The sequence below is a fragment of the Neomonachus schauinslandi genome, chromosome 1, assembly GCF_002201575.2.
Source record: "Neomonachus schauinslandi chromosome 1, ASM220157v2, whole genome shotgun sequence".
Classification (NCBI taxonomy): domain Eukaryota; kingdom Metazoa; phylum Chordata; class Mammalia; order Carnivora; family Phocidae; genus Neomonachus; species Neomonachus schauinslandi.
This window is the reverse complement of record NC_058403.1, coordinates 181,194,641-181,215,032: the sequence shown is the minus strand read 5'-3', so window position 1 is coordinate 181,215,032 and position 20,392 is coordinate 181,194,641. Positions and strand designations below refer to the sequence as shown.

The 20,392-nt window shown below is 55.5% G+C and overlaps 1 protein-coding gene across 2 annotated transcripts in view; it reads right to left on the bottom strand.

Annotated features, from left to right (window-relative positions):
* LRIG1 (leucine rich repeats and immunoglobulin like domains 1) overlaps nt 1-20,392 on the bottom strand; it is a 111,371-nt gene that overhangs the window by 14,299 nt on the left and 76,680 nt on the right. For both annotated transcript variants that reach the window (XM_021695031.2, XM_044921238.1), the window contains 7 exons: nt 19,761-19,904; nt 17,827-17,970; nt 15,269-15,412; nt 12,573-12,716; nt 10,473-10,553; nt 4,672-4,743; nt 3,762-3,833 (listed from right to left, as the gene is read on the bottom strand). In XM_021695031.2, the coding sequence (XP_021550706.1) occupies nt 3,762-3,833; nt 4,672-4,743; nt 10,473-10,553; nt 12,573-12,716; nt 15,269-15,412; nt 17,827-17,970; nt 19,761-19,904 (801 nt within the window). The remainder of the gene's footprint in view (nt 1-3,761; nt 3,834-4,671; nt 4,744-10,472; nt 10,554-12,572; nt 12,717-15,268; nt 15,413-17,826; nt 17,971-19,760; nt 19,905-20,392) is intronic.

Genomic DNA, 20,392 nt, shown 5'->3' with positions numbered 1-20,392 from the left:
ATTTCTAACAAGCCGCTGGGTGACGCGGATGCCGCGGGCCTTACCGAGGCCCGGAGGCCCGGAGTTCACGTGTGCTCAGAGACAGGCCACTGCTCTCCCGTGACCCTGGGGGCACCATCTAACCTCTTCCAGCCTCTGACCGTCCGACAAGAGACGAGGGGCACTGTCCCCCCTCTGCTTTTTCCCACTCTCCTGCGAAGCTATGGGAGCTTCCAAACTCAGTCTGAAACTTTGATCTAAATTCTGAAACAAGTTCTGAGAAGGGTTCTTTTTCTATATTGCTGTTGGTTTTTTATTTGGCACAGCTGCCTGTTTTCTTACTTCCAAAACGTGAGCCTCGCCAGCGCAGTTCCCTCTTGTTTGTGTGTTTGTCTCTGCACCAGCACGATTCAGGAGGCCGGCAGGATTCGGCTCCACTCCCTAAATAGTGCCTGTGAGTTAACTGCCACTGCCCAGGGAGCATGAGAATGCACAACTTTGGTTTTGTGAGGCTCCAACCAAAACAGAGAATATTTTCTTTTTCATTTCTCAGCAACTGAGGATAAGCTTTCTAAACAGAAATCGGAATCACCATCTCAGCGGACATTCCTTCCTGAGGAGTCACTCGAAGATAAGTCAACCGGAGAGTCTAGCTGCCCTGCTGCCCTGTTCCTGGAAGACCTCAAAGCTGTGAGCTTAGTAACAAAGGCCAGCCCACAGCTAGGGTGAAGGCCGAGAGAGAAAACCTGCAGCCTCCCCTGTCATGAACTGCCTCTGGTACATGGTGACAAGAGGGGGCACAAGTATACTGAGACAGTCCACAGCATCACATGGGCCAATATTAGAGCAATAACCCACCTCCACCCACCATCTTCCTCCCATGTCAACCAAACCATCAAATGGACCAGCTTTTGGTTTTCCTCTACTTCATGCTGCCTTTCTAAGGAGCAGAGAGAACTGTCAAATTAGTAAACAACAAGGAAGAATGAGATGCAAGCCAGAGAACCCACCGCTAGCTAAATTCAGGACAATCTTCCATCCTGTTCCTTGTGGTTCCCAGATTAGCCATCTAATATTAAAATACTTTTGGAAGGTGCTTTTTCAAAGACTGAAATAATTGATCTCAAAGCCATTCTAACTGGGATGTCTGCCCACGTCGAACCTTCACATCAGCATGGGACTTTCTGGGGTTTTTTTTTTGCATTTGTATTTAGTGGGCAGGGAGCTCTGTGCTCGGAGGTATCTCCCTGAGGGCTGTTCTTACTGCGGAGCTAGTCATGTAGCAGGAGGGCTCCCACAGGCAGGCCTGAGGAAGTGGCTGACTCCCGCTCTGGAAATGGGCAGCTGCTGCAGGTGGGCTGTCGGTGGGGGCCGGACGGGCTGTCGCCAGGCACCAGAAACCCCACGTCCGTGATGGAGAGGAACCCCCCCCCCGTCAGAAGTGCTGTCACAGGCTCCCCAGCAAGCAGGCATTTGGCACGGCTGCCCCTCTCTGTGTCATCAGCGGGAGAGCCGGGGTGAAGTCTAGAGGAAGATACTGGGCTGTTGCTGTGAGACTTGAGGCACTTCTCTGGAGGACAGGGACCTATTTCATTTGAGCCACAGGAACAGTGAGGAAAGCAAATTGGACATTTATCGTTAACTAGAAATGTGTGTGGGAAGAGTTAGGCCTCACACCACACAGTGTTGGCCTAGCTTGCTTCAGGATTTCCTGCCTTCTCCAGTGAAGCCCACCTCACACACAGGAGACGAGACCTCAGCACAGAGGGCGTACTCAGCGTGGAAAGAAGACTCTCCTAAAGAGTGAGTCAGGACCAGCAAGACCGGGGCACCTGGGTGGCCCAGTTGGTTAATTAATGTGTCTGACTCTTGATCTCAGCTCAGGTCGTGATCTCAGGGTTGTGAGATCGAGCCCAGTGTCGGGCTCTGTGCTGAGCGTGGAACCTGCTTGAGACTCTCCTCCTCCCTCTCCCATCCCCCCAGCTCTCGCGTGCATGTGTGCATGCTCTCTCTTGCTCTCAAAAAAAAAAAAAAGAGGACCAACAAGACAGATGGAGAGCAAGCCTGGCCAGACAGTAAGGACACTGACCCCGACTCCCCTCCACACACACACACTGCTTTAAAGACAAAGGTGAGGTTGGAAGACGGGACTGGGCCCTGCCAGCAACCCCAAGGCTTTGCAGATCTCCGCTCCTCTTCCTTCCTGTCAGCTCCTAACAGGCACGGCTTTCACAGCCCCCGCCTCTAGCCCTCCCATCACTCCGCTGGCTCACGGTGCACTTTCATGATTCCAACTCGGACGAAGTGTGTTTCTAGTCATCACTTATGGAAATTTACCCAGGGCATGACTGAGTGCACAGCACAACCTGCCTTGATTAGATGGGGTAAGAAAATGACCAAGTGGAATTAACTGTCTCTCCCGTCAGAGGCCTGGGCCCAGGGCCAGCCACAGCTGGGTACACGCAGCGAGCGACGGGAAACCCAGGCAGGGGCCGAGGCTGAGCCTCCAGAACCACGCTGAAGCATATTCGGGGGAGGGTCCCCAAGCACCTGGAAGGGGCCAGTTCTTCCCAACTAGAAGAGTGTCTCAGGGAACCTCACTTTTTAGGGAGGCCAGAAGGAAAATCTCTCTGTCCTTCCCTCTTTCAGAATACTCTTTCCCATTTAATCAGATTACTCCCAACATCCTATTTGAAAAGTTTCAAAGAAAAGTTGAAAAAAATGCACAGTGAACACTCACCACTTTAAGATCATGACCTTTGTAAGAAAGAACATCTACTCAACAGGCCTGAATCTCACAGCTATAAAAATACCACGAGGCAGGTGCCTAAAAGGCCTCCCCTCCCCTCACTTATCCAGAGGAATGTCACCAGGGGCCTGCTTTCATTTTAAAGTATGGGGACTACACCTTCCTACTTCCCCATTTCTCCCTAGGGCCCACCAGGAGTGGCCTCAGGAATGAGGAAGAGGTCAGGACGCAAAGATGGCCATCCTTTGGCATCCACCCTTCCGTCAGCACTTCTAAGAACCAAAGGCCCAATCCTTCAGAAATTAATATAGCAGCTAGACTTTTCGGCTGCAAACTCAGATTAACGTATAGGAAGAAGACAGGAAGCGTGGGTGTTGCCACCTAAGTACCCAGATGAGCTCCTCAGCCACAGACTAGGGCACAGGCAGGCTCTTCCAACCCCTGTCACCCAAGGGCCCGTGGTCAACGTCTACAGCACCTCCAGCTATGAAGCGCTGTGGGGGCCCCGGGACGGACGTGGGCTGGCGCCATTTCACTAACCCCACCGGTCCCTGTGGCCATCCCACACGTGATCTCCGTCTCGCTTAGCGGCCAGTGTGCTCTTTCAGGCAGCCCCTGTCAAGAGAGCGGCTCCATTTCAAGCAAACCTACATGAGGAAAACTTGCCCAGGAGAATTCATTTCATGTCCTCTAGAGCCGCGGTCAGTAAGCTACAGCCTGCAGGCCCGGTTTTCCGTAAGTAAGAGTTTAGCGGTGCAAGCCACGCCCGTGCACTCGTGTATATTGATGGCTGCGTTCTGTGACGACAGCAGAGCGGCCGTGACCGAGACGCTGTGGCCCAAACGCTGACAATACTGTGTGACCCTTTAAGACAAGGTGTGCTGACCCTAATCCAGAAGCCGCCCCCACGGGCCGACACACAGATATAAACGGCCCCATCTAGTATATAAATCGAGGCATCATGGAATTAAGGCATTTCTCACCCCGAATTCTCTGCCATGTTAACCAGGGCCGTGGAATCCCAGGTACTTACAGCTCTTTGAGATTCTTCATCTTCACAAAAGCATCAGACTGGACAGATCTGATTGCATTCTCTCCAAGGTTCCTGCAAAAGAACACTCTTTACTTACGCAGGCAGACGCCGGGCACCCTGAGTCAGCCACGTGTTTGGGCCAAGAGGCTCAGCGAGTTTTCAGGAGAGTCCTGCTTTCACCAGTGTGCCAGAGGTACTAGCCAGACCCCGTGTCCCAAGTCTACTCTGCGTGGCTGTCCCCTCCCAGACACTGACACGAGCGCACGGAATAACCTCGGAACTACCCCAGCCTGCGGGCAGCGTCAAAGCTGCATTGAGGCCCGCTCAGCAAGTCAACAGGCAAAACCCTTCCCAACAGAATTCAGGTCAAACTTGAGTCCCAGACAAAACAGACTAAGAGTCAAGTATTAGAGGCCTCTGCTCTAGATGGTGAGAACATCAGCATCCCCGGGCTGACTCCATCCTCGTCCTGCCAGCCTCCCAGAGGCAATCAGGGCAGGAGAAAACCTCCCGGCTGAGCCCACCGTGCGCTCGGCCCTGTCAGGCTGCTGTCGTGGAGCCGTCGGCTGGGGCCGGCACATGGCGCCCACACCGAGGAGAGGAGGGGCCCGGGGTCCGCGGAGGGGCCCGTGCCGTGGGGAGCAGGGCAGGAGCAAGGGGGAGGTATTTAGCCAAACAGCGGCCACAGTAATTAGGCGCTCACTGACTGGCCATGTGTTCTGTAACTCTTCCTGGCATGGGCAAAATAAAGGCCAAAGTTGAAGCTGACTTATAATGAGAAGGAAGCAGCTGGTGTTTCCAAATAGGCTGTTTCTCAGTTTACGAAGATGTGATTAAATTGCTAGCAGACTTCCCCAGCAGCCGCATTTGGCAGGCCTGTGGGTCAGGGAAGGTCTGGCAAGATACTCACAGGTGCTCCAAGCCTTCCAGCCCCGAGAAGGCTCTCTTAGCCACGGACTTGATCTTGTTTCCAAACAGAGTTCTGCCATTTCCAAACATCCAGACAGAGGGAAAAAAAAAAAAGAACAAAAAAACAAAAAACAAAACCAGAGGGGGAGACAAGGGAGGAATGGGAGAAAGAGAACACACAATTAGGGCAATGCCATCTGAGAAGTCTGTCCTGTGAGGGGCAGGTGAAAATCTGACCTGCACTCAGATTACGGATCTGAAGTATGCAGGCCTTCCCCCTTTCTGAAATGAAATACTTTTATCTTTATGAGAATTTAACAGTGATGACAGGTTGCGATTGCATGCACCGTCTCGCCTGAAAAAGCTCCTTGCGATGTTCAGTGGAAATCCCCTTGTCCAGCCAGGACTGTCTCTGCGGGACCACCCAAGGGCCTCATGGGAAAGAGGGGACTGATCACTGTTCTACTGAGAGGAAGCAGAGTCATGGAAGGGAACGCAATCTCTGGAACTAAAATCTCCCACCCACTTCTGGAAACTGGGGATAAAGGTTTCCAAAGGAGGCAAGAAGAGGGCAGGAAAATGGGCATCCATCAAGATGGCTCCCCAGCTCTTTGCACCCAAGACGCACCCCTAGTAGCCAGGAGGTGGCCACTGTGAGCTTGTCCCTGCCTCTGGGAAGGCCCCTCGGTGTGGAAGGGCAGGCTCCTGCGCTCTGGCCTCTTAAGCAAGAGCCCAGATTTGTTGTTGTTGCTGTTGAGCCCAGATTGTGAATGATGCCCGAGGTTCATTAAATCCCAGACAGGTCCTCAAAGGTCAACCTCTAAGGTTATCGAATACCTGTACCCCTGGACTGCCTTACCCTTGAGAAGGGTAAGGCAGTTCCAATCACAACCTCCACAGTAACTACCCAGAGTTTTCCCAGAAACCAAAATCTGCGCCCCTGCAGTTCACCTGGAATGAATGAATGCTGCTTCTGCAGGGCTGTGTCATCCAAAGGCAAGTCTGTTGGGGCCGGGCGGGGGGGAGCACCAAGAGTGGGCTGGGCACTGGGAATGAAAAGAACTAAGGTTCCAGTTTTCTCTGCTCCCTATGCGACACTCTGAGGACAGCCCAGCCGGACTCCCTGCACTCCTGCGGGCACAGGAAACCCCTGCGAGCGAGCACCCCACGGTCACGCAGACAGATACGTGGGCTCTCCCACCTGACGCCCAGCAGCATCATCTAAAGGGCTGGTCGGGAGCGGGGGCTGCTGCGAAGTCTGAGTCCCCAGCCCTGGGAGGGAAGGCTTCCTAAGGTGGGCCCGGCAGGCAGCCTTGGAAGAGCACGGCTGTTGTCTGGGAGCGCACTGAGAACCAGAGAAAGATCTCTGCTGGGGGCCGGCTCCACCTTCAGACCTGCATGAAGACAGCAAGCTCCAGTCCCGCCCTGAAAGGAGCAAAGAAAGGAAATAGGAGCCTGGAAGGAAACCAGAGATGGCTGGGCAGACGCATGGGCCGTGCCCCCGGGCCCTGAGCTTCCAGCAACTGTGCAGGGCTCCTGGGGCACCTTCCCGAAGATGAGATCACACGCGGACAGGCCCTGCCAGCGCCACGAGCCACAGAAGGAGGTGGTTCGCCACCCCACCCCCACGCTCGGGCACTGAAAACCCGAGGGGACACCTACAGGGCAAGCACCTGAGCTGCCGGGTCCTCCCACTTCATGAGGAACAGAACCCCCCCCCGCCAGGGCCTCCTCCCCGCCGCCCACCCAGCAGCCGACCAGCGGCTCTGAGTTCAGCTTCAGACCCGGCCAGCCGCTGGGAGGACGGAGGGGCACGAGGGCCAGGGACCCTTTGACTTTTCAATCTTTGTGAATGTGGAAACAGTCTCCTCCTCCGAAAGAGTTTCCACATGCTCTCGCCGTCGTAGGCCTTTATTCTAAAACAACCCAAACACGCGGAAATCCGCCGGCCGCACCAACTCCGCTCCTGAACCACGGAGCCAGCCCTGCAAAGACTGGCCCTCGGGGCGCCAGCCACCTTCTCACTTCCTGCGTCCCCCAGGCCGGTCCACTGTGCTCCAGGTCCTATAACACATATTAACTGCTTAGTGAACTCTCCCGTCAACTAGATCCAGGAAAAAGCTGGGCTTTGTTTCCTTCGTGACGTCTTAGTCACAATGACCTCTCTTACAGTGCGGGCAGACGGTTATTTCTAACGGTAACAATAGCAATAAAACAAATTCGCAATTATGTGGGGGTTAACCATCCTGCTGGTGGACCAAAATAGCCCCTTACATTCCCCAGGCAGACATCTGGGGGTCGGGGCTCAAGCTGTCAGGCTGGGCCAGTTCCAATAAAGGGGGGCTGTGGGGAGAGGGGAAAACCGGGCCCATGGGCCAGGGGGAGGCTCCTTCTGTCCCCAGGGTAGTGAGTGGCTGAGGGTGGGCTGCACCTGATCCGGGGCTCCCAGAGCGGGGACTGCAGGCCTGATTGGCCCCACGCCCCCCACCCCCCTCGGAGTAGAGAGTGACCCCAAAAGTCAGCCATCCAACCTCCTGTGCATGGCTAAGGGCTCCCAAAGGCCTTCCAGGTCTTGCTAACACAGCCCTGCAGACGCCGGGGGAGTGCTAAGGTGGTCCTTGTACTGACCCAGAGAAACCATGACCTGTTGACCCCCACCCCTTACCCGTGACAACGAATAGCACCCTGTGGGCCCGGCCATCGCTCTGTGAAGACATGCAGGGGCAACGTTCCCCAGGCTGGGGCAGCACCTACCCAGGCCCACCCCATCTCACCGGGGTCAAGAGGCTTGGTGTCATGGTCCAGTTCTTCATGTCTTCCCCACCACTCCCCTTTGCACACACCATGCCCTTACCTGGGGAATGTCACGGAGAGAGCTAGAACCATGGGGCAGCCCCTCACCTTACCCCCCATACACAGGTGACTAACTGCCCCCCTCTGCTGCTAGTTTGTGCTCCAGAAAGCCTCCCTGCCTCCGCACCTACTAGGACCCTGTGCAGCCCCCCGAGAAGTGTTCCATCAACAGGACGACAGGGACTGTGGGGGTAAGCAAAATAATCACAGGCAAACGGGAAACTCGCGGAAACTCGCTAGAGCCAGTAACGTTCCGTGGGCCCTGCCAGGAGGCTCCAGACTGAAGAACTATCCCATACGGCCATATTCAGCAGGTGGGAAAATCAGGGGCAGGGCAGCACCCACCACCTCCACTCAGAGGGAAGCCTCTTACGGCTCTGCTGCTCCCCTGTTCTTTCTCGGAAAAGGTTTTCATTTAGCTCTGGCCTCCTGCATGGCAGGAAGGACCCCAGGTCCTTGAATAACGGAGCGAAGGCAGGAATTTCTCCCCTCCCATTGTCGGGGAGGTCCCTGAACAGCTTCCCACACGTGCTCCAAAGGCAGGCCGGCACCGGGTCGGAGGGACCCGGTAGGGTCCACAGCCCCACAGGGTGAAGAAGTCCGGATGACGGGACGGCTCTAGACAGGCAGCCCTTCTCTGTGCGAACACAATCCCGACTGCTGACAGGTCCCAGCGCCTGGCCACCAGCTGTTTGAACGGGGCCGTGCGGGGTCCCAGCCATGGCTCCTGGCCACGGCTCCCTGCCACGGCCGTGCAGCAGAGCTTCCAGGCAATGCTCGGAGGAGGCTGAGCGGGGAGGAGAGCCAGGCAGCGCTGGCCCCTTCCTTCCCCGAATTCACTAAGCGTTTCCTCCACACCCTCCACACACCCTGCGGAGTGGCTTTTAGCCAGAGCAGGGCGCCAGGACCACAGGAAAGTGTAGGCTTTCCTTTTTTCCCCTTTAATGGAGAGGAGTCCACATACCACCACAGGCAGGTGGCGGAGCGTCATGAACCCCACAGGTGCCCCTTACACGGCTGCACCCATCACCCAAAGGCACCAGTCTTACTCCCCCTCTGCCGTGTCCCCTGCCCAGCCCGGCTGGCTGAACGGGGATCCAGGTCACAGGCACCACGCCATTCCGTTTTTTCATCCCAGAAGAGGATTTTTTTTTTTTTTTGCAACATAACCAGGAGACCATCCCATCTAAATAAGTGCATAGATTTAATCATATTAAGCAATTCCTGTCCGCATTTCCCCCAGTTGTGTGCTCCCTGCCTTTATTCTGACACACGGACAGAGCCTCCAGCCCCAAGACTCTGATCAGCGGGGCTGGGTGGGAGGAGGCTAGAGATGGCCCTATTCTAATGAGGTCCCCGCAGTCTCGGGACCAGATCAGTGTGGAAGGCACCGCCTTCAGGAAGCCTGTGTCCAACAGAACAGGGCGAGAGGTGCATGGACTTAGGACCTCAGGCAGAACTGCTGAACCTAGTCCAGTGGGTCGAAGAAAGAGAAAACACGGGAACAGACTACAGTGACCGCGAAGGCAGCCCCAGGCACAGGCTGCGTTCTGCAGAACCCTGGGGCCACCTGTACTCACACGCTGGGGCCTCTTGGAAGCCACACTACCCAAGAAGTGGCTTCAGGTTCCACCGGAGGGACCTACCCCCCAGCCCCCAGGCCCTGGTGGCGCCGCCCACTGCAGCCCCCCCGCCCCCCCATCCATGAGTTAGGGCGGAGGCAGGCATCGGAGAGTGAGGCTAGTGCCCTGCCCCAGCAGCTCCGCCTCAGTCCTGCCTCTTCCCAGCTCGCTAGGTACAGGGGCCAGGAGCGGGGAGGAGGGAGTGCTTTTTTAGGGAAGGAAAAGGAAGACTGACAGACTTTTTGACATGCCGTCTGAATACACAATGCTCAAGAAGAGAGAACCGTGAGAGAGCCAAGAGAGTGGATTCTTACTCAGAACTCTGAGTCTAAAAGGTGTGTAAAAACCACGCTTTTCAACATCAGTGCAAAGCTCTACAGAGAGACTCCCCCTGCCGCAGGCTCTCCTGGAACCTCACACTCCACTGCTGCTTTGGAGCTATTTGCTTGACGCTCACACTCTGCTCACCCTGTCACCTGAACAGGTTTGGGGAGATGGAGTGGTGACTGCCTTTTCTTGTCCGCCTGAAACCCTCCCTCTGAGTCGCTACTCAGTGGTCACGGCCGCTCCTGTCCCCGCTTCTGGAGGCTCCCTGGGGGGCACATGCAGGGAGGGCTGGTGACAGGCGGAGGGCAAGCAGGTGGGACGAGGGAGAACAGTGTGAGCTCTGGAGCCAGTCCTGACCCTCCCCGCTGTGTGGTCTGGGGCAAAATCCCTTCATCAGTGTTTCCTCGACCACAGAAAGGTGGCGTAATAGAACGTGCACTCGGGAGGCTGTTAGATATAACACAGATACGTACACGCTCTGCAGAGTAAGTGACAAATTCTAGGAGCTGCAAATAAAAACACCAGAAACCTCGAATAAAAAGTAGCTGTTATATTACCTCATGGTAATGATTGTTCCTGTTTAACATTATGAATGACAACAAAAGTACTGACCAGAGACTCCAAACCGCGAACAGTACTTGGCTTTAGAATCTCACACAGTTTCTAGGAATTAAGAGGGCAAGACTTCTTTGTGCAAAGCAAGACAAAAAATTCAGCTGTTTTCATGTCAGTCACAAATTCAGCAGGAAAGAAAATCTAACAGGCCTCCGAACACCAGTCTTCAGCCCGAAGGAAACCACCATCCAGGGCAGTGAGGAGACCACTGGCCAGAAAGAGGCTGGGATGCCTTGGTTCCCTTATTCAGACTTTTCTTCCCAAACAGAAGAAGATAAATGCGAGCCAGCCCTGCTCCAGTTGGGCCCAGAACAAAGGAGGCGTGGCGGAGCCTCAGAACCGTTGTGCGCCAGCCCCACAGAAGCTACAGCTTGGAGATACTCACAGCTTGCTGAGACTGTCGAGCCCCGTAAAAGCGCCACTGGTGTCCTCTATCGTGCCCGAAATCTCGTTATGGTCCAGATCCCTGGAGAGGAGACGGAAAGAAGGCTCACCATCCAGCCTGAGTTCTCAACTCTCTTTAACGTCAAGAGGGAAAACAGATGGACACCCCCTATGCCACCTGGAAGCTGAAAACATCCGGGTGGATTCTAGATGCCCGGCTGTAATGAACGGTCAACACAAGTGTAAGCGCCGAGCCACGGGAAGCCCATTCTACACACCTCGTGGCACGGCCCGGCGTTCTCAGCCTTCCCACAAAGTGGACACATGCCTCAAACATGGAGCTCCCCCAGCTCCATGGGCTGCTCCCCACGTGGGTAGGGCAAGCCCAGGGGCAGGGAGAGGGTGCAGACAGCACATGGGAACAACCACCCCCCCGCACACACCCCCGGAGCAGGCATCTGACCACTGATACTGAGAATGAGCCTGAAAGATTAAGGTTCCTGTCTGCTCTCACACTGACCAGAGTCCCCTTCCTGGACTTGACTAAGAAACCGCCCAAGGCACACCGAGGAAGGAGACAATGAAGAAAGGCCCCCGCACAAGGTCCTTCCTGGGGCCACTCCATGCTGGCAAGTGGGTTCAGAGGCCGGAGTTGCCCCCCCCACCCCACCCCAGGGCCTGCACAGGCGCTGACTCGGAGCCAGGGACGACATCTGGGCACTGAGTCAGACTTGTGACCCACTTGCCAGGGCTGGCGGATGAGGCCAACTTTTCAGCCCAGTCTCCTCCAACAACGCAGATCACAAGGCGGATGACTCAGCTTCCTCCCCCAGCTTCCAGGGCAGAGCCCAGTGCCAGGCGAGGCTCCCACCTGGTGAGCAGGCCCCCACTCTGCCCCACCAGCAGCCCCTCCAGCGTCCCCCACGGTTCTGGGTTCTACATCTTCCTCTCTGATGCAGAAAGGGATGCTGCTCCCAGCCCCCGTGAGCCTTCGCTGGGAATGAGCACTGCCAGGAGGGAGGGGAGCTCCGCCTGAGAAGTGCAGTGCTCCTTCTGACCTTTATCTTAGAGCAGAAAGCTCAGAGTGCCGAGATTCTGCTGCTGGAAGGGACCCCTCCTTTCAGCGTGTTTCTCCTTATTATCATCAGACTGAAAGCCGGGGGCCCAGAGCTGCCGTTGTGTGCGCCTGTCTCCCCACTCCTCGCTCTGGCTACCAAAGCTTTTCTCTTCTTTCTGGCTCAATCTGAATGTTCCCGGCCTTGTTATTCAGGCCTTGCAAGGGCTCAAAGGCTGGCTGACCTTGGCCTTAATGGCCTGGCATCCGGGCCCTTTCACACGCCCAAGAATGGCCCAGCACTGAAGCTGGCTCTGGCCTCTGGGCCAGGTGCAAGTGCACAGTGCTCCCTCCCTGTCACACGGGAGCAGGCCCTCTGTGCAGTGGAGCACGCCGGGAAGGAGGCTTCACATCCCACCGTGACTGCCCGGTGGAAATCATCCACCCTTCTCTGGGGGCTGAATGCCCGGAGTTGCCTTGGAAGTTGTCTGGAGACAACAGAAGAAAAACTTTAACTCCCAGGAAAGCATCCTGAAGCCACTTCTGGCAACCCCACCTAAGAAGGAACTTAAAATTCTGGACATCATTGCCTCTGTTTTGTTAAATGACCCTACTGAAGCTCAGGGAAAGACACAGGATTTGCTAAATGCCTCTCCCGAAATGGGGCCTCCTGGACCCAGAGTGTGCTGACGGCACACGGGGAAGATTCAAGAGAGACAGACGGAGCGCACGGCTGCGGTCCGGGAGGCGGCCCCAGGCGTTGGGACCCTAGCATCCCACCAGGGTCACGGCAGGTAATGGCAAGGTTCTGAGCCACTGTCACCCTATCGGCACCACCCTGGGGTACTGAGAGACAGTTCTCTGCTCAACCAGTTTTTCAGTTGATTCTATGCAAGTGTGATACTCTGCACATAGTGGGTCAGCTTTGGACCCAATTCTGACTCGAGAGCAACAAGAAGGGAATTCAACAAGGCAGCTGGCTGGCTCTGTTCTGCCTTCCCAGTCAGGGACCCCCTTCTTCTGTCAACCCCACAGCAAATGACGTACAGAACACGCAGGTTTCTGAGTCCCTTGAAGGCGCCTTCCGCGATGTGGCTGATGGAATTGTGGCTGAGGCGCAGGATGCTCAGGCTACTCAGGTCGGCCAGGCTCTCCTCATCCAGCCGGGTGAGATTATTGAAGGACAAGACCCTGGGGAAGGAAAGCACACGTCACTGCCGTGCAAGACGGGCATGCCCGACCCTCTCCTGAACATCGAGCCACGGTCAGCAGGGTCTCGGTGGGACAACAGGACACTGGCAGGCTCGCCAGAATCCCAAGGGCCACAGGGTTTGTGCAGCTAGAAACCCACCAGGGACCCACACCCGCAGAGTTCGGCTCCTGGAATATTTGCGTAGATCACAGCAACCAGAGAGCATGTTAGGCTGGGAGGACGACACAAGGTCATCCAACACGAGAACCCTCAAGGCTCCGATCCCTCATGCCAGGGTCCATGGGGGGTCCTGACTCAGGCTATCAGAGACCCCTCACGACAGGGGCCTGAGACCCTGGACCGGACCTCAGCGGACACGGACAGTGAGCAAGGGAGCCCTGTCAGACTGCGACGTCGGCCAGCAGAGGGCACCACTAGCCGCCGCGTGGACCAAGCTGGCCTCACAGAACTTCCTGCCTTCCCGGGCGCGACAGTCTCCGGTCTCTGCGCCCCCACCCCAGCCGGCCCGGGCATCCTACTGTGAGCAGGACAGGGAACACGCCCCCAAATCACACATCATCCCGAGCATCGGAATCAAACCTTCCTCCCAGCACGCCCTCCCACACCTCGGACACCACACGGCCCTGGGCTGGCCACTTGGCCTATGAGTCCTCTGTGGTTCAAAAATGGGAAATTTGGGCTGGGGCAGGAAGAAGCAAAATAAATTCTGAGAAGATTAATGAGTTTTTAAAGGCGGCAGGGAGTAACATTCTTTCCCTCCTGGAGAAATAAGTCAGTCGGAAAGACCTGGCAAGTGATCAAAAATACACCCTCACCTGCAATTACAGAATTTAGCTTAGAGGGGGGGCCAGAAACGCTGGAAAGCGATCCTAACTTGGCCTCTGAGGTTCCTAGACGTCTGGAAAACTGATAGGCGGTTGAGGCATTTTCTGTGACCTCTACCCCTGGTAATGGGGACAGACGACAGCTCACAATGCTCTGCCTGCCGGACAGGGGCACAGGGGACACGACTTGCCCACCGCCTCAAAAACCAGGGGTGCCGCAGCCTCCAGCCAGGCGGAGCATGGCTCCTCACCCAGCGACTGGCCTGGCTCGGGCACGGGGGACGGAGGAGGCCTCTCTTGCTTCCTCGTGGTTCCCAGGCCTGGACAGCAACCAACCAGGAGCCCTGGGGGTTCCCTGGGGGCCACGGCCTGAGCCAAGAGCTGGTCAGAAGCCATCCATACCACATAAGAATATCAGGCAGCCACACTGCCGTGCAGGGCCACAAACCCAAACCCGCAAGGTTAACACTAACACGCACACACTCACAACACCCAAGGAAGGTACATAAGAGGAAAGAGGCAGAGCTATGGATTTTCACATGAGATAATCACGGGCTCGCTGAAGTATGAACTCCAGGCCAGTGTGCCCTGGGTGTGGGGAGAACATGGAAGAAGAGGTAAAACCACCACCTCAAGACTCAACACTGAGTTTAAACATCTCCTTGCTTGCCTACTGAGGTCAAGAGAGAGACAAGACAGAGGCCTGTCACTTTTAAGAGCCATTCATTTCAGGGGTGAATCTTCTACAGTCAAGCCTAGAAAAGAAGAAAACCCACCCAGACCCTCTTACACAAGCACACTGGACTAAACTGGAGTACATTACAGGGAAGGAGCCCACATGGTGAGGGGCTACTTTTTTCCTCCAAAAGCACCCACCTTCTGCTCGGGGGTCAGAAACGGGGGTGCGGGCGTGCCCCCCCGGGGGGCTGGCAGTGCCCTTCTCACGGCCATGACGCACCGACGCTGCACCAGGCCCAGGCCCTCCTGCTGCGAGCAGGTAGGTCACTGTCGGTCTTGGGATCCCCAGTCCCGGCCTGGAGCCCGGTCTGGGGGTGTCTGGAAGGGAGGAGGGTCCACACATCATTCGGGGAGGAGCACAGGTACCTCGCCCCCCCGGCCACAGGGGTGCCGGGCGGGGACAGGGAAGGGGCCGAGGGCCTGGACGACGTGTCTAAGGGAAAGAAGGTGGACGCCCCAAGGACATGCAGTTCTCCCACCGTCAGGGCATCACCAGCGCTCAGGGTCACGGTCCTTTCTGCGTGTGAGCCCAAGTAAGCCTAGTCACTAAAGACATGCACGTCACCGGGTGTAGCCATCAATGTACGAGAGCTCGCCAAACAGCTGCAAGGAGAACACCTGTGTAGGCTTTCCTTCTGAAACCCTCTCCAAGGCCAAGAAGGCCCTAGGGGTACAGACCTAGGGCCACCCCTGCAGCCCCCACTCATCTGAAAGCAGGGGTGCAGAGAGCAGATCAGGAGGGCGTCCTGCTGCAAGCCCTGAGTCCCGCTCTGGGCCTGGCTGCCTGGGGCCGTCTTCCCCCCGACACAGGCTGCAGGCCTGCCTGCCTCTGAGCGCCCTGCCCCGTCTGAGCTTGCGGAGGCCGCAGTGCCACGGACCCCATTAGGCCTAGAGCTTCCCGCTCCAGGGGGGTCACCCAGGGCAGTGTCTAGGAGTCTGTCTGCCCAGAGCGGCGGCGGGACACTTACAGCTCGTGCAGCTTCGGGCAGAAGCTCCAGCCTTCACGGTTAATGCGAGCGATGGAGTTGCTGCTCAGGTGCAGCTGGTGCAGGGCCGAGAGGCCGTAGAGCCAGCCTCTGCTCACCTCCACCAGGCCGTTGTTCTCCAGGTGCCTGCAAAGACAGCGCACAGGCGTGAGAGCGGCCTCTCTCGTTCGCCGACCGCCCTGCACGCAGGCAGCCTCCCTGCGTCCCACACGGGTCGGCACTGAGGAGCAGCCGACGATGCGGGAGAGGAGGGGGGGTCTCGGAGCCGGGGGGGGGGGGGGGGGGGGGCCGGGGGGGGGGGGGGGGGGGCGGCGTGCTCACGTGTGTCAGGGAAGGACACGGGGAGGACCCGTGAACCCAACAGCCGGCCGCGAGTATCCGGCTGACTCGGGAGCTCAGAGGGCAAGGGGAAGCTTCCTTGAAGTGACCTGTTTCGCCAAATACAAGTGAACCAGGCACCCTGGGCAGAGGGCTTCCGAGCACAGAGCACGGCAATGGCTGAGCCCGTAAAAGGAAGAGAAAGAAGAGAAAGTGGGGGGTACCTTTTATCCTGCTCTTAGAGATATGGAAGCGGAGGCTGGGAGAAGGTAGATAACTTGTCTAAAATTCATTCCACAGCTCTGCGAGCAGTGAGGGGCCAGAATTCAAACCCAGGTCTGGCTATCCAAGTCAGGGCTCAGGACCATGGTGTCTAGAGACACGCCTTAGCTCTGGGGTCAAACGACCTGGATTTAAATCCCAGTTTTGCCGCTTTACTGGCTGAACGGGGCTGAAACATGGGTAAGATAGAGAGACCCAAGGGAAGCAACTTCACAAGGCTGTTAGGAGAAGCAAACAGGAAAATGCCAGAATTTCAGCACGGTGCAGAGGGTTTTGCTCCCACCAAGGTGCTCAAGTGAGGACATTCTTACCCTGCTTCCCGACCCTGCACACCTGAGCCCAGGACGACCCCAGCGGACTGGCCTCTAATTCCAGTGTTGCCCCATGTTCATATGCAAGGCCTTTGGGCAACCAGGTTTTGCTTTTATCTCTCTCACTTTCTGCCACTGCTCAAAAGGTGAGCACATTTATAAATAATCCCTCGGGCAACTCATCACCCTCAGCGTGTACGAATGTGCTCAACATAAAAACCAAAGGGTATGTGCTAACTCCATTTTCTTCTGAGAACTCTCTTTGACTCTCAGCACACCCAGCGCACAACCACCTGGATTTCAAAGTTCAGAACGACAGTTTTAAGGAGGTCAAGTAAAGGTGCTTTTGAATCGATAGAAACAGACGTGCGGCCAATCCCAGGACCAGGAAGAGAGGGAGAAGCAAGACCACAGTACTAATGTTGATGCCCTCACCTCACAGTGAGTGTGGGTTTCAGGGTAGGTGGGAAGCGGGGGTCATGAGAGACGCTTCTGACACTGAGCACAGCGCAGAGCCGATGAGACAGGATACAGAGTTTTTGTTTTCTGTTTCCATTGCAAAGATAACAAAGGACATGAACACAGTGATATAACTTGTAAAGCCTGGAACGGAGAGGATGTGAGCGTGTGGGTGTGTGCACACGTGTGGGGTTCCTCAGCAAGTTACATCACTGACCGTGACACGACAAATCTCCAGTTGACCCACCAAGACGGGGGGAAAACCAACAAGGAGGGGCGCCTGGCTGGCTCAGTCGGTGGAGCCTAAGACTCTTGGTCTCGGGTCTGTGAGTTTGAGACCCACGGTGGGTGTTGAGATTACTTAAAATAATGGAAAAGAAAAAGAAAAAGGAAAGACCACCCAAGAAAGGAGGACCAGAGACTGCCCTTTGGGAGCAGAAGGGGGTAAAGAGAGAATGGGGGAAGAGAGGCCAAGGCCACGTTTCTGTACTCTCTGACTGTACTCAGTTATAAGTATACGTTACTGACCATTGAAAACAAGCTCATTTAAATGTTAAAAAACAGAAGATCAGTAACCGCCTTTCCTGCCCTTCTCCACATGCCCTCCTGCCGCCACTTTATGTGATTCGGCCTATAGGCACACTCTGTGCCCATGCACATCTGGCGGGAGGGGGTGCTCCCCTGTAAAACTGGGACATCTGCACCGAGGGGCCTGCTTAGCTCATGACACATAAATAAATCTCCCACACTGGAGCCCCCCTGCACATCCAGACAGACGGTCAAGTCCCAAACAGGGAGCCAGGGAACTTCCTGCGGCCTGTGGGAGGGGGCCCACTCTGCGCCCTGCTACTCACTGAGGACGTGGCAGGGGGAGAGAAGCCTGAGCAGAAGGGCTCCATCTCCCACCTGCACCAGGCTGCCTCCCGGACCAGACCCACGGAAACTGCCCCCAGAGACTTTCCTGACTCCCAAGAAAAAAGACCCTTCGATCGGGCCAAGTCACTGAAGCTATTGAGCGGTGCCCAGCCTTCTGAGACCCAAAGGCAGCGGCCAGCTCCGGCGGAAGTCCTCCACGATCCTTCAAGGCAGGGGGTGGAAGGAGCACACGCAGGGCCGCCAGGGCGCCTGAGCCAAGCAGGGGTGCCGCTTGGAACCCAGCACTGCACTTACAGCACATGTATCCTGGACAGCCCCCAGAAGGCCCCGTCCGTGAGCTTGCTGATGTTGTTTCGCTGGAGCTTTAGCACCTCCAAACTGTCAAGCCCCTGGAACGTCAGGCCCTCGATGACGCGAATCCGATTCCTAGTCAGGTCCCTAAAGAGATGAAGACAGTGGGTTCAGAGGCCTCGCTGCACGTTCCCTGCCTACACCTGTTCTCATGCAGGCCCAGCCGGGTTTCTGAACCAGCAGGGAAGATCGTGCTGAGGACGTCCCAGCGAAGCTCAGATGTACCGCGGGGGCCCGCTGTCTTACAGCCGCTCCTGCCCGCCATGCAGGCAGGGACACGGACTGGGCCACGGCTTGTGAAGGAAAGAGGGCTCAGGTTCCCCAGAAGCCAGCCCCACCAAGCCTCCCAATGACTGAGTGCTCCATTTCCTCCCCAAACATCCATGACTCTGCAGTGAGGAGGTGCGTGTGACTCAGGATGCGAACGTCTTAGGTGAGGTGTCTCTTAGCTCAGCAACAGAAATCCACACCAGATGCCTCAACCCAGGAAAAACCTGACCACTGGGCAGCAGAAAGCAATGATACTTTTCACTGGAGGCGTTAATGGGGTCTCTACTGATGGAGAGGAGTGAGTGCATATTGGGGAGGCAGGGAGCTGACACACCATGAAGCACACACAGCTGGCTTCCAACCCCAGCATGGTAAAACCTCAGTGCACCAAAAGATTTCAGGAATCTGGGGGGGCTGGGTCCATTAGTAACACTGGGGGAAGAGGAGGGGAGAACACAGGGCTGACCAGAAAGCCCTTGGTTTTCCCCAAATACTTCTGTAGTGTCTCATGACAATGCCCCACACACAACCTCCTGAGCATCAAGAGACCTTCTCCAGAGCTGAAGAGACCAGAGATCTTCTGCATGGGTGTATGTGTGTGTGTGTGTATGTGTGAGTGTGTAACAGTACTGAGTATGTGTTTGAGTGTGAATGAGTATGTGTGTGTATATGTGAGTATGTAAGAGTGAGTGTAAATGAGTGTATGTGTGAGTGTGTATGTATGTGTAAGAGTATGTGAGTGTGATTGTGTGTATGTGTGAGAATGAGTATATGTGTGAGTGTGTGTGTGTGTGTGAGGGGGACACAGGCGTGAGGGTGCTGGGGTGTGGGGCGCCCCGTCTTGCTGCCAAACCTGGCCCTGAACAATTATTGTGTTCTGTTTAAACCCAATCTCCCATACTGGCTTATTTTCCTGAGATTCCTCTTCTGAGACAATGAGGACACAGGAAAACAAAAAACCGGGGAGCAAATGATCCACTGGGTTCCAGGAAATAGGTTTTCTTAAATCCAAACTCTGTGCCATCCTAAGAGTGCACTCTGCCTTGGATATCAAAAAACAAAACAAATAAATCCTTTCTTAAAAAACAAAACAAAACACCAAACCAACTACCTTGTAGTATTTATCAGGAAGATGATGGCCCCCCTCTTGCTCACTACCTCTACCTCTGGCTACACTAACTTTCTCTCAGATTGTTCAAAAAGTGTTGGACACCATAATGCCCACAGTACAGATTTTATGAGAACTTTAAAACACACACGCACGAAACCCCTAAGATAAATACCCCAACCCACACAGCCTAAGCATTAGCCAGGATCAGCTAACCAGCAGGATTCCTCATTTCATTTTGGAAAGTGCCAATGAGGACGAGCGTATAGATCCTCAGTGGATCTTGATTTCTCCACAACCTGAGGCAGCCCACAGGCACCAGACCCAGCTCCTAATTTGCTTTTATTAGGTGTCACCATAGGGCCATTAATGATAGTTTATGCAGAGCCTCACAGAGGGGGGGTGAGGAAGGGGTCGCTCTTGGAACGAGGTCCATGGGGCAATCTGGCCTCCATAAAGTTTGGCTAACCTTAATTAAAGTGCAGGTTTCTATACTTACAGTTGTGTCAGCCTGGGTAACTTGAATGCTTTCATTGGAAGCTGGGTGATCCTGTTTTTGCTCAGGCGAAGCATTACCAGCGACCGTGACAGACCATCAAATGCTCCCGACTCCAGGGTGCCTATCCGGTTGCTTGCCAGGTTGCTGGAATGGTAAGGACAGAGAACGTAGTGGTCAGTAGGGGGCTTTCCTCATTCTGTTACAGACGCTGGCTGAGTTGGGGGAAAAAGCTAAAACACACCAGAGGGACGGGTTTCTGATGACACATTTATCATCTTTAGTCCTAGATGGGGGAGCCGGGAAACTTGGGTGTCAGGACCATCCCCTCAGGCCTCGATGGAAGGCTCACTGCAGCTCAGAGCACACTGTGGCTGCCTTCCACTGGAGGGTGGGGTCAACGTCACTGACCTCCACCCCAGCACCCTCACAGTCCAGCCAGGCCGTGCGGAGGGGCCATCTCCAGAGCTACCTGCAGGATTCCCTCAACACCCACGAACCAAGAGTGAGTGTTCAGAGTTGGTGAGAAAAGCCCTAGGAATCAGAAGGTCAACCTCCAGGCAAAGTCAGAACGGATTTATTAATTTAGGGAAACAACCCTAAATTTTATTTATTTTTATTTATTCAAAGATTTA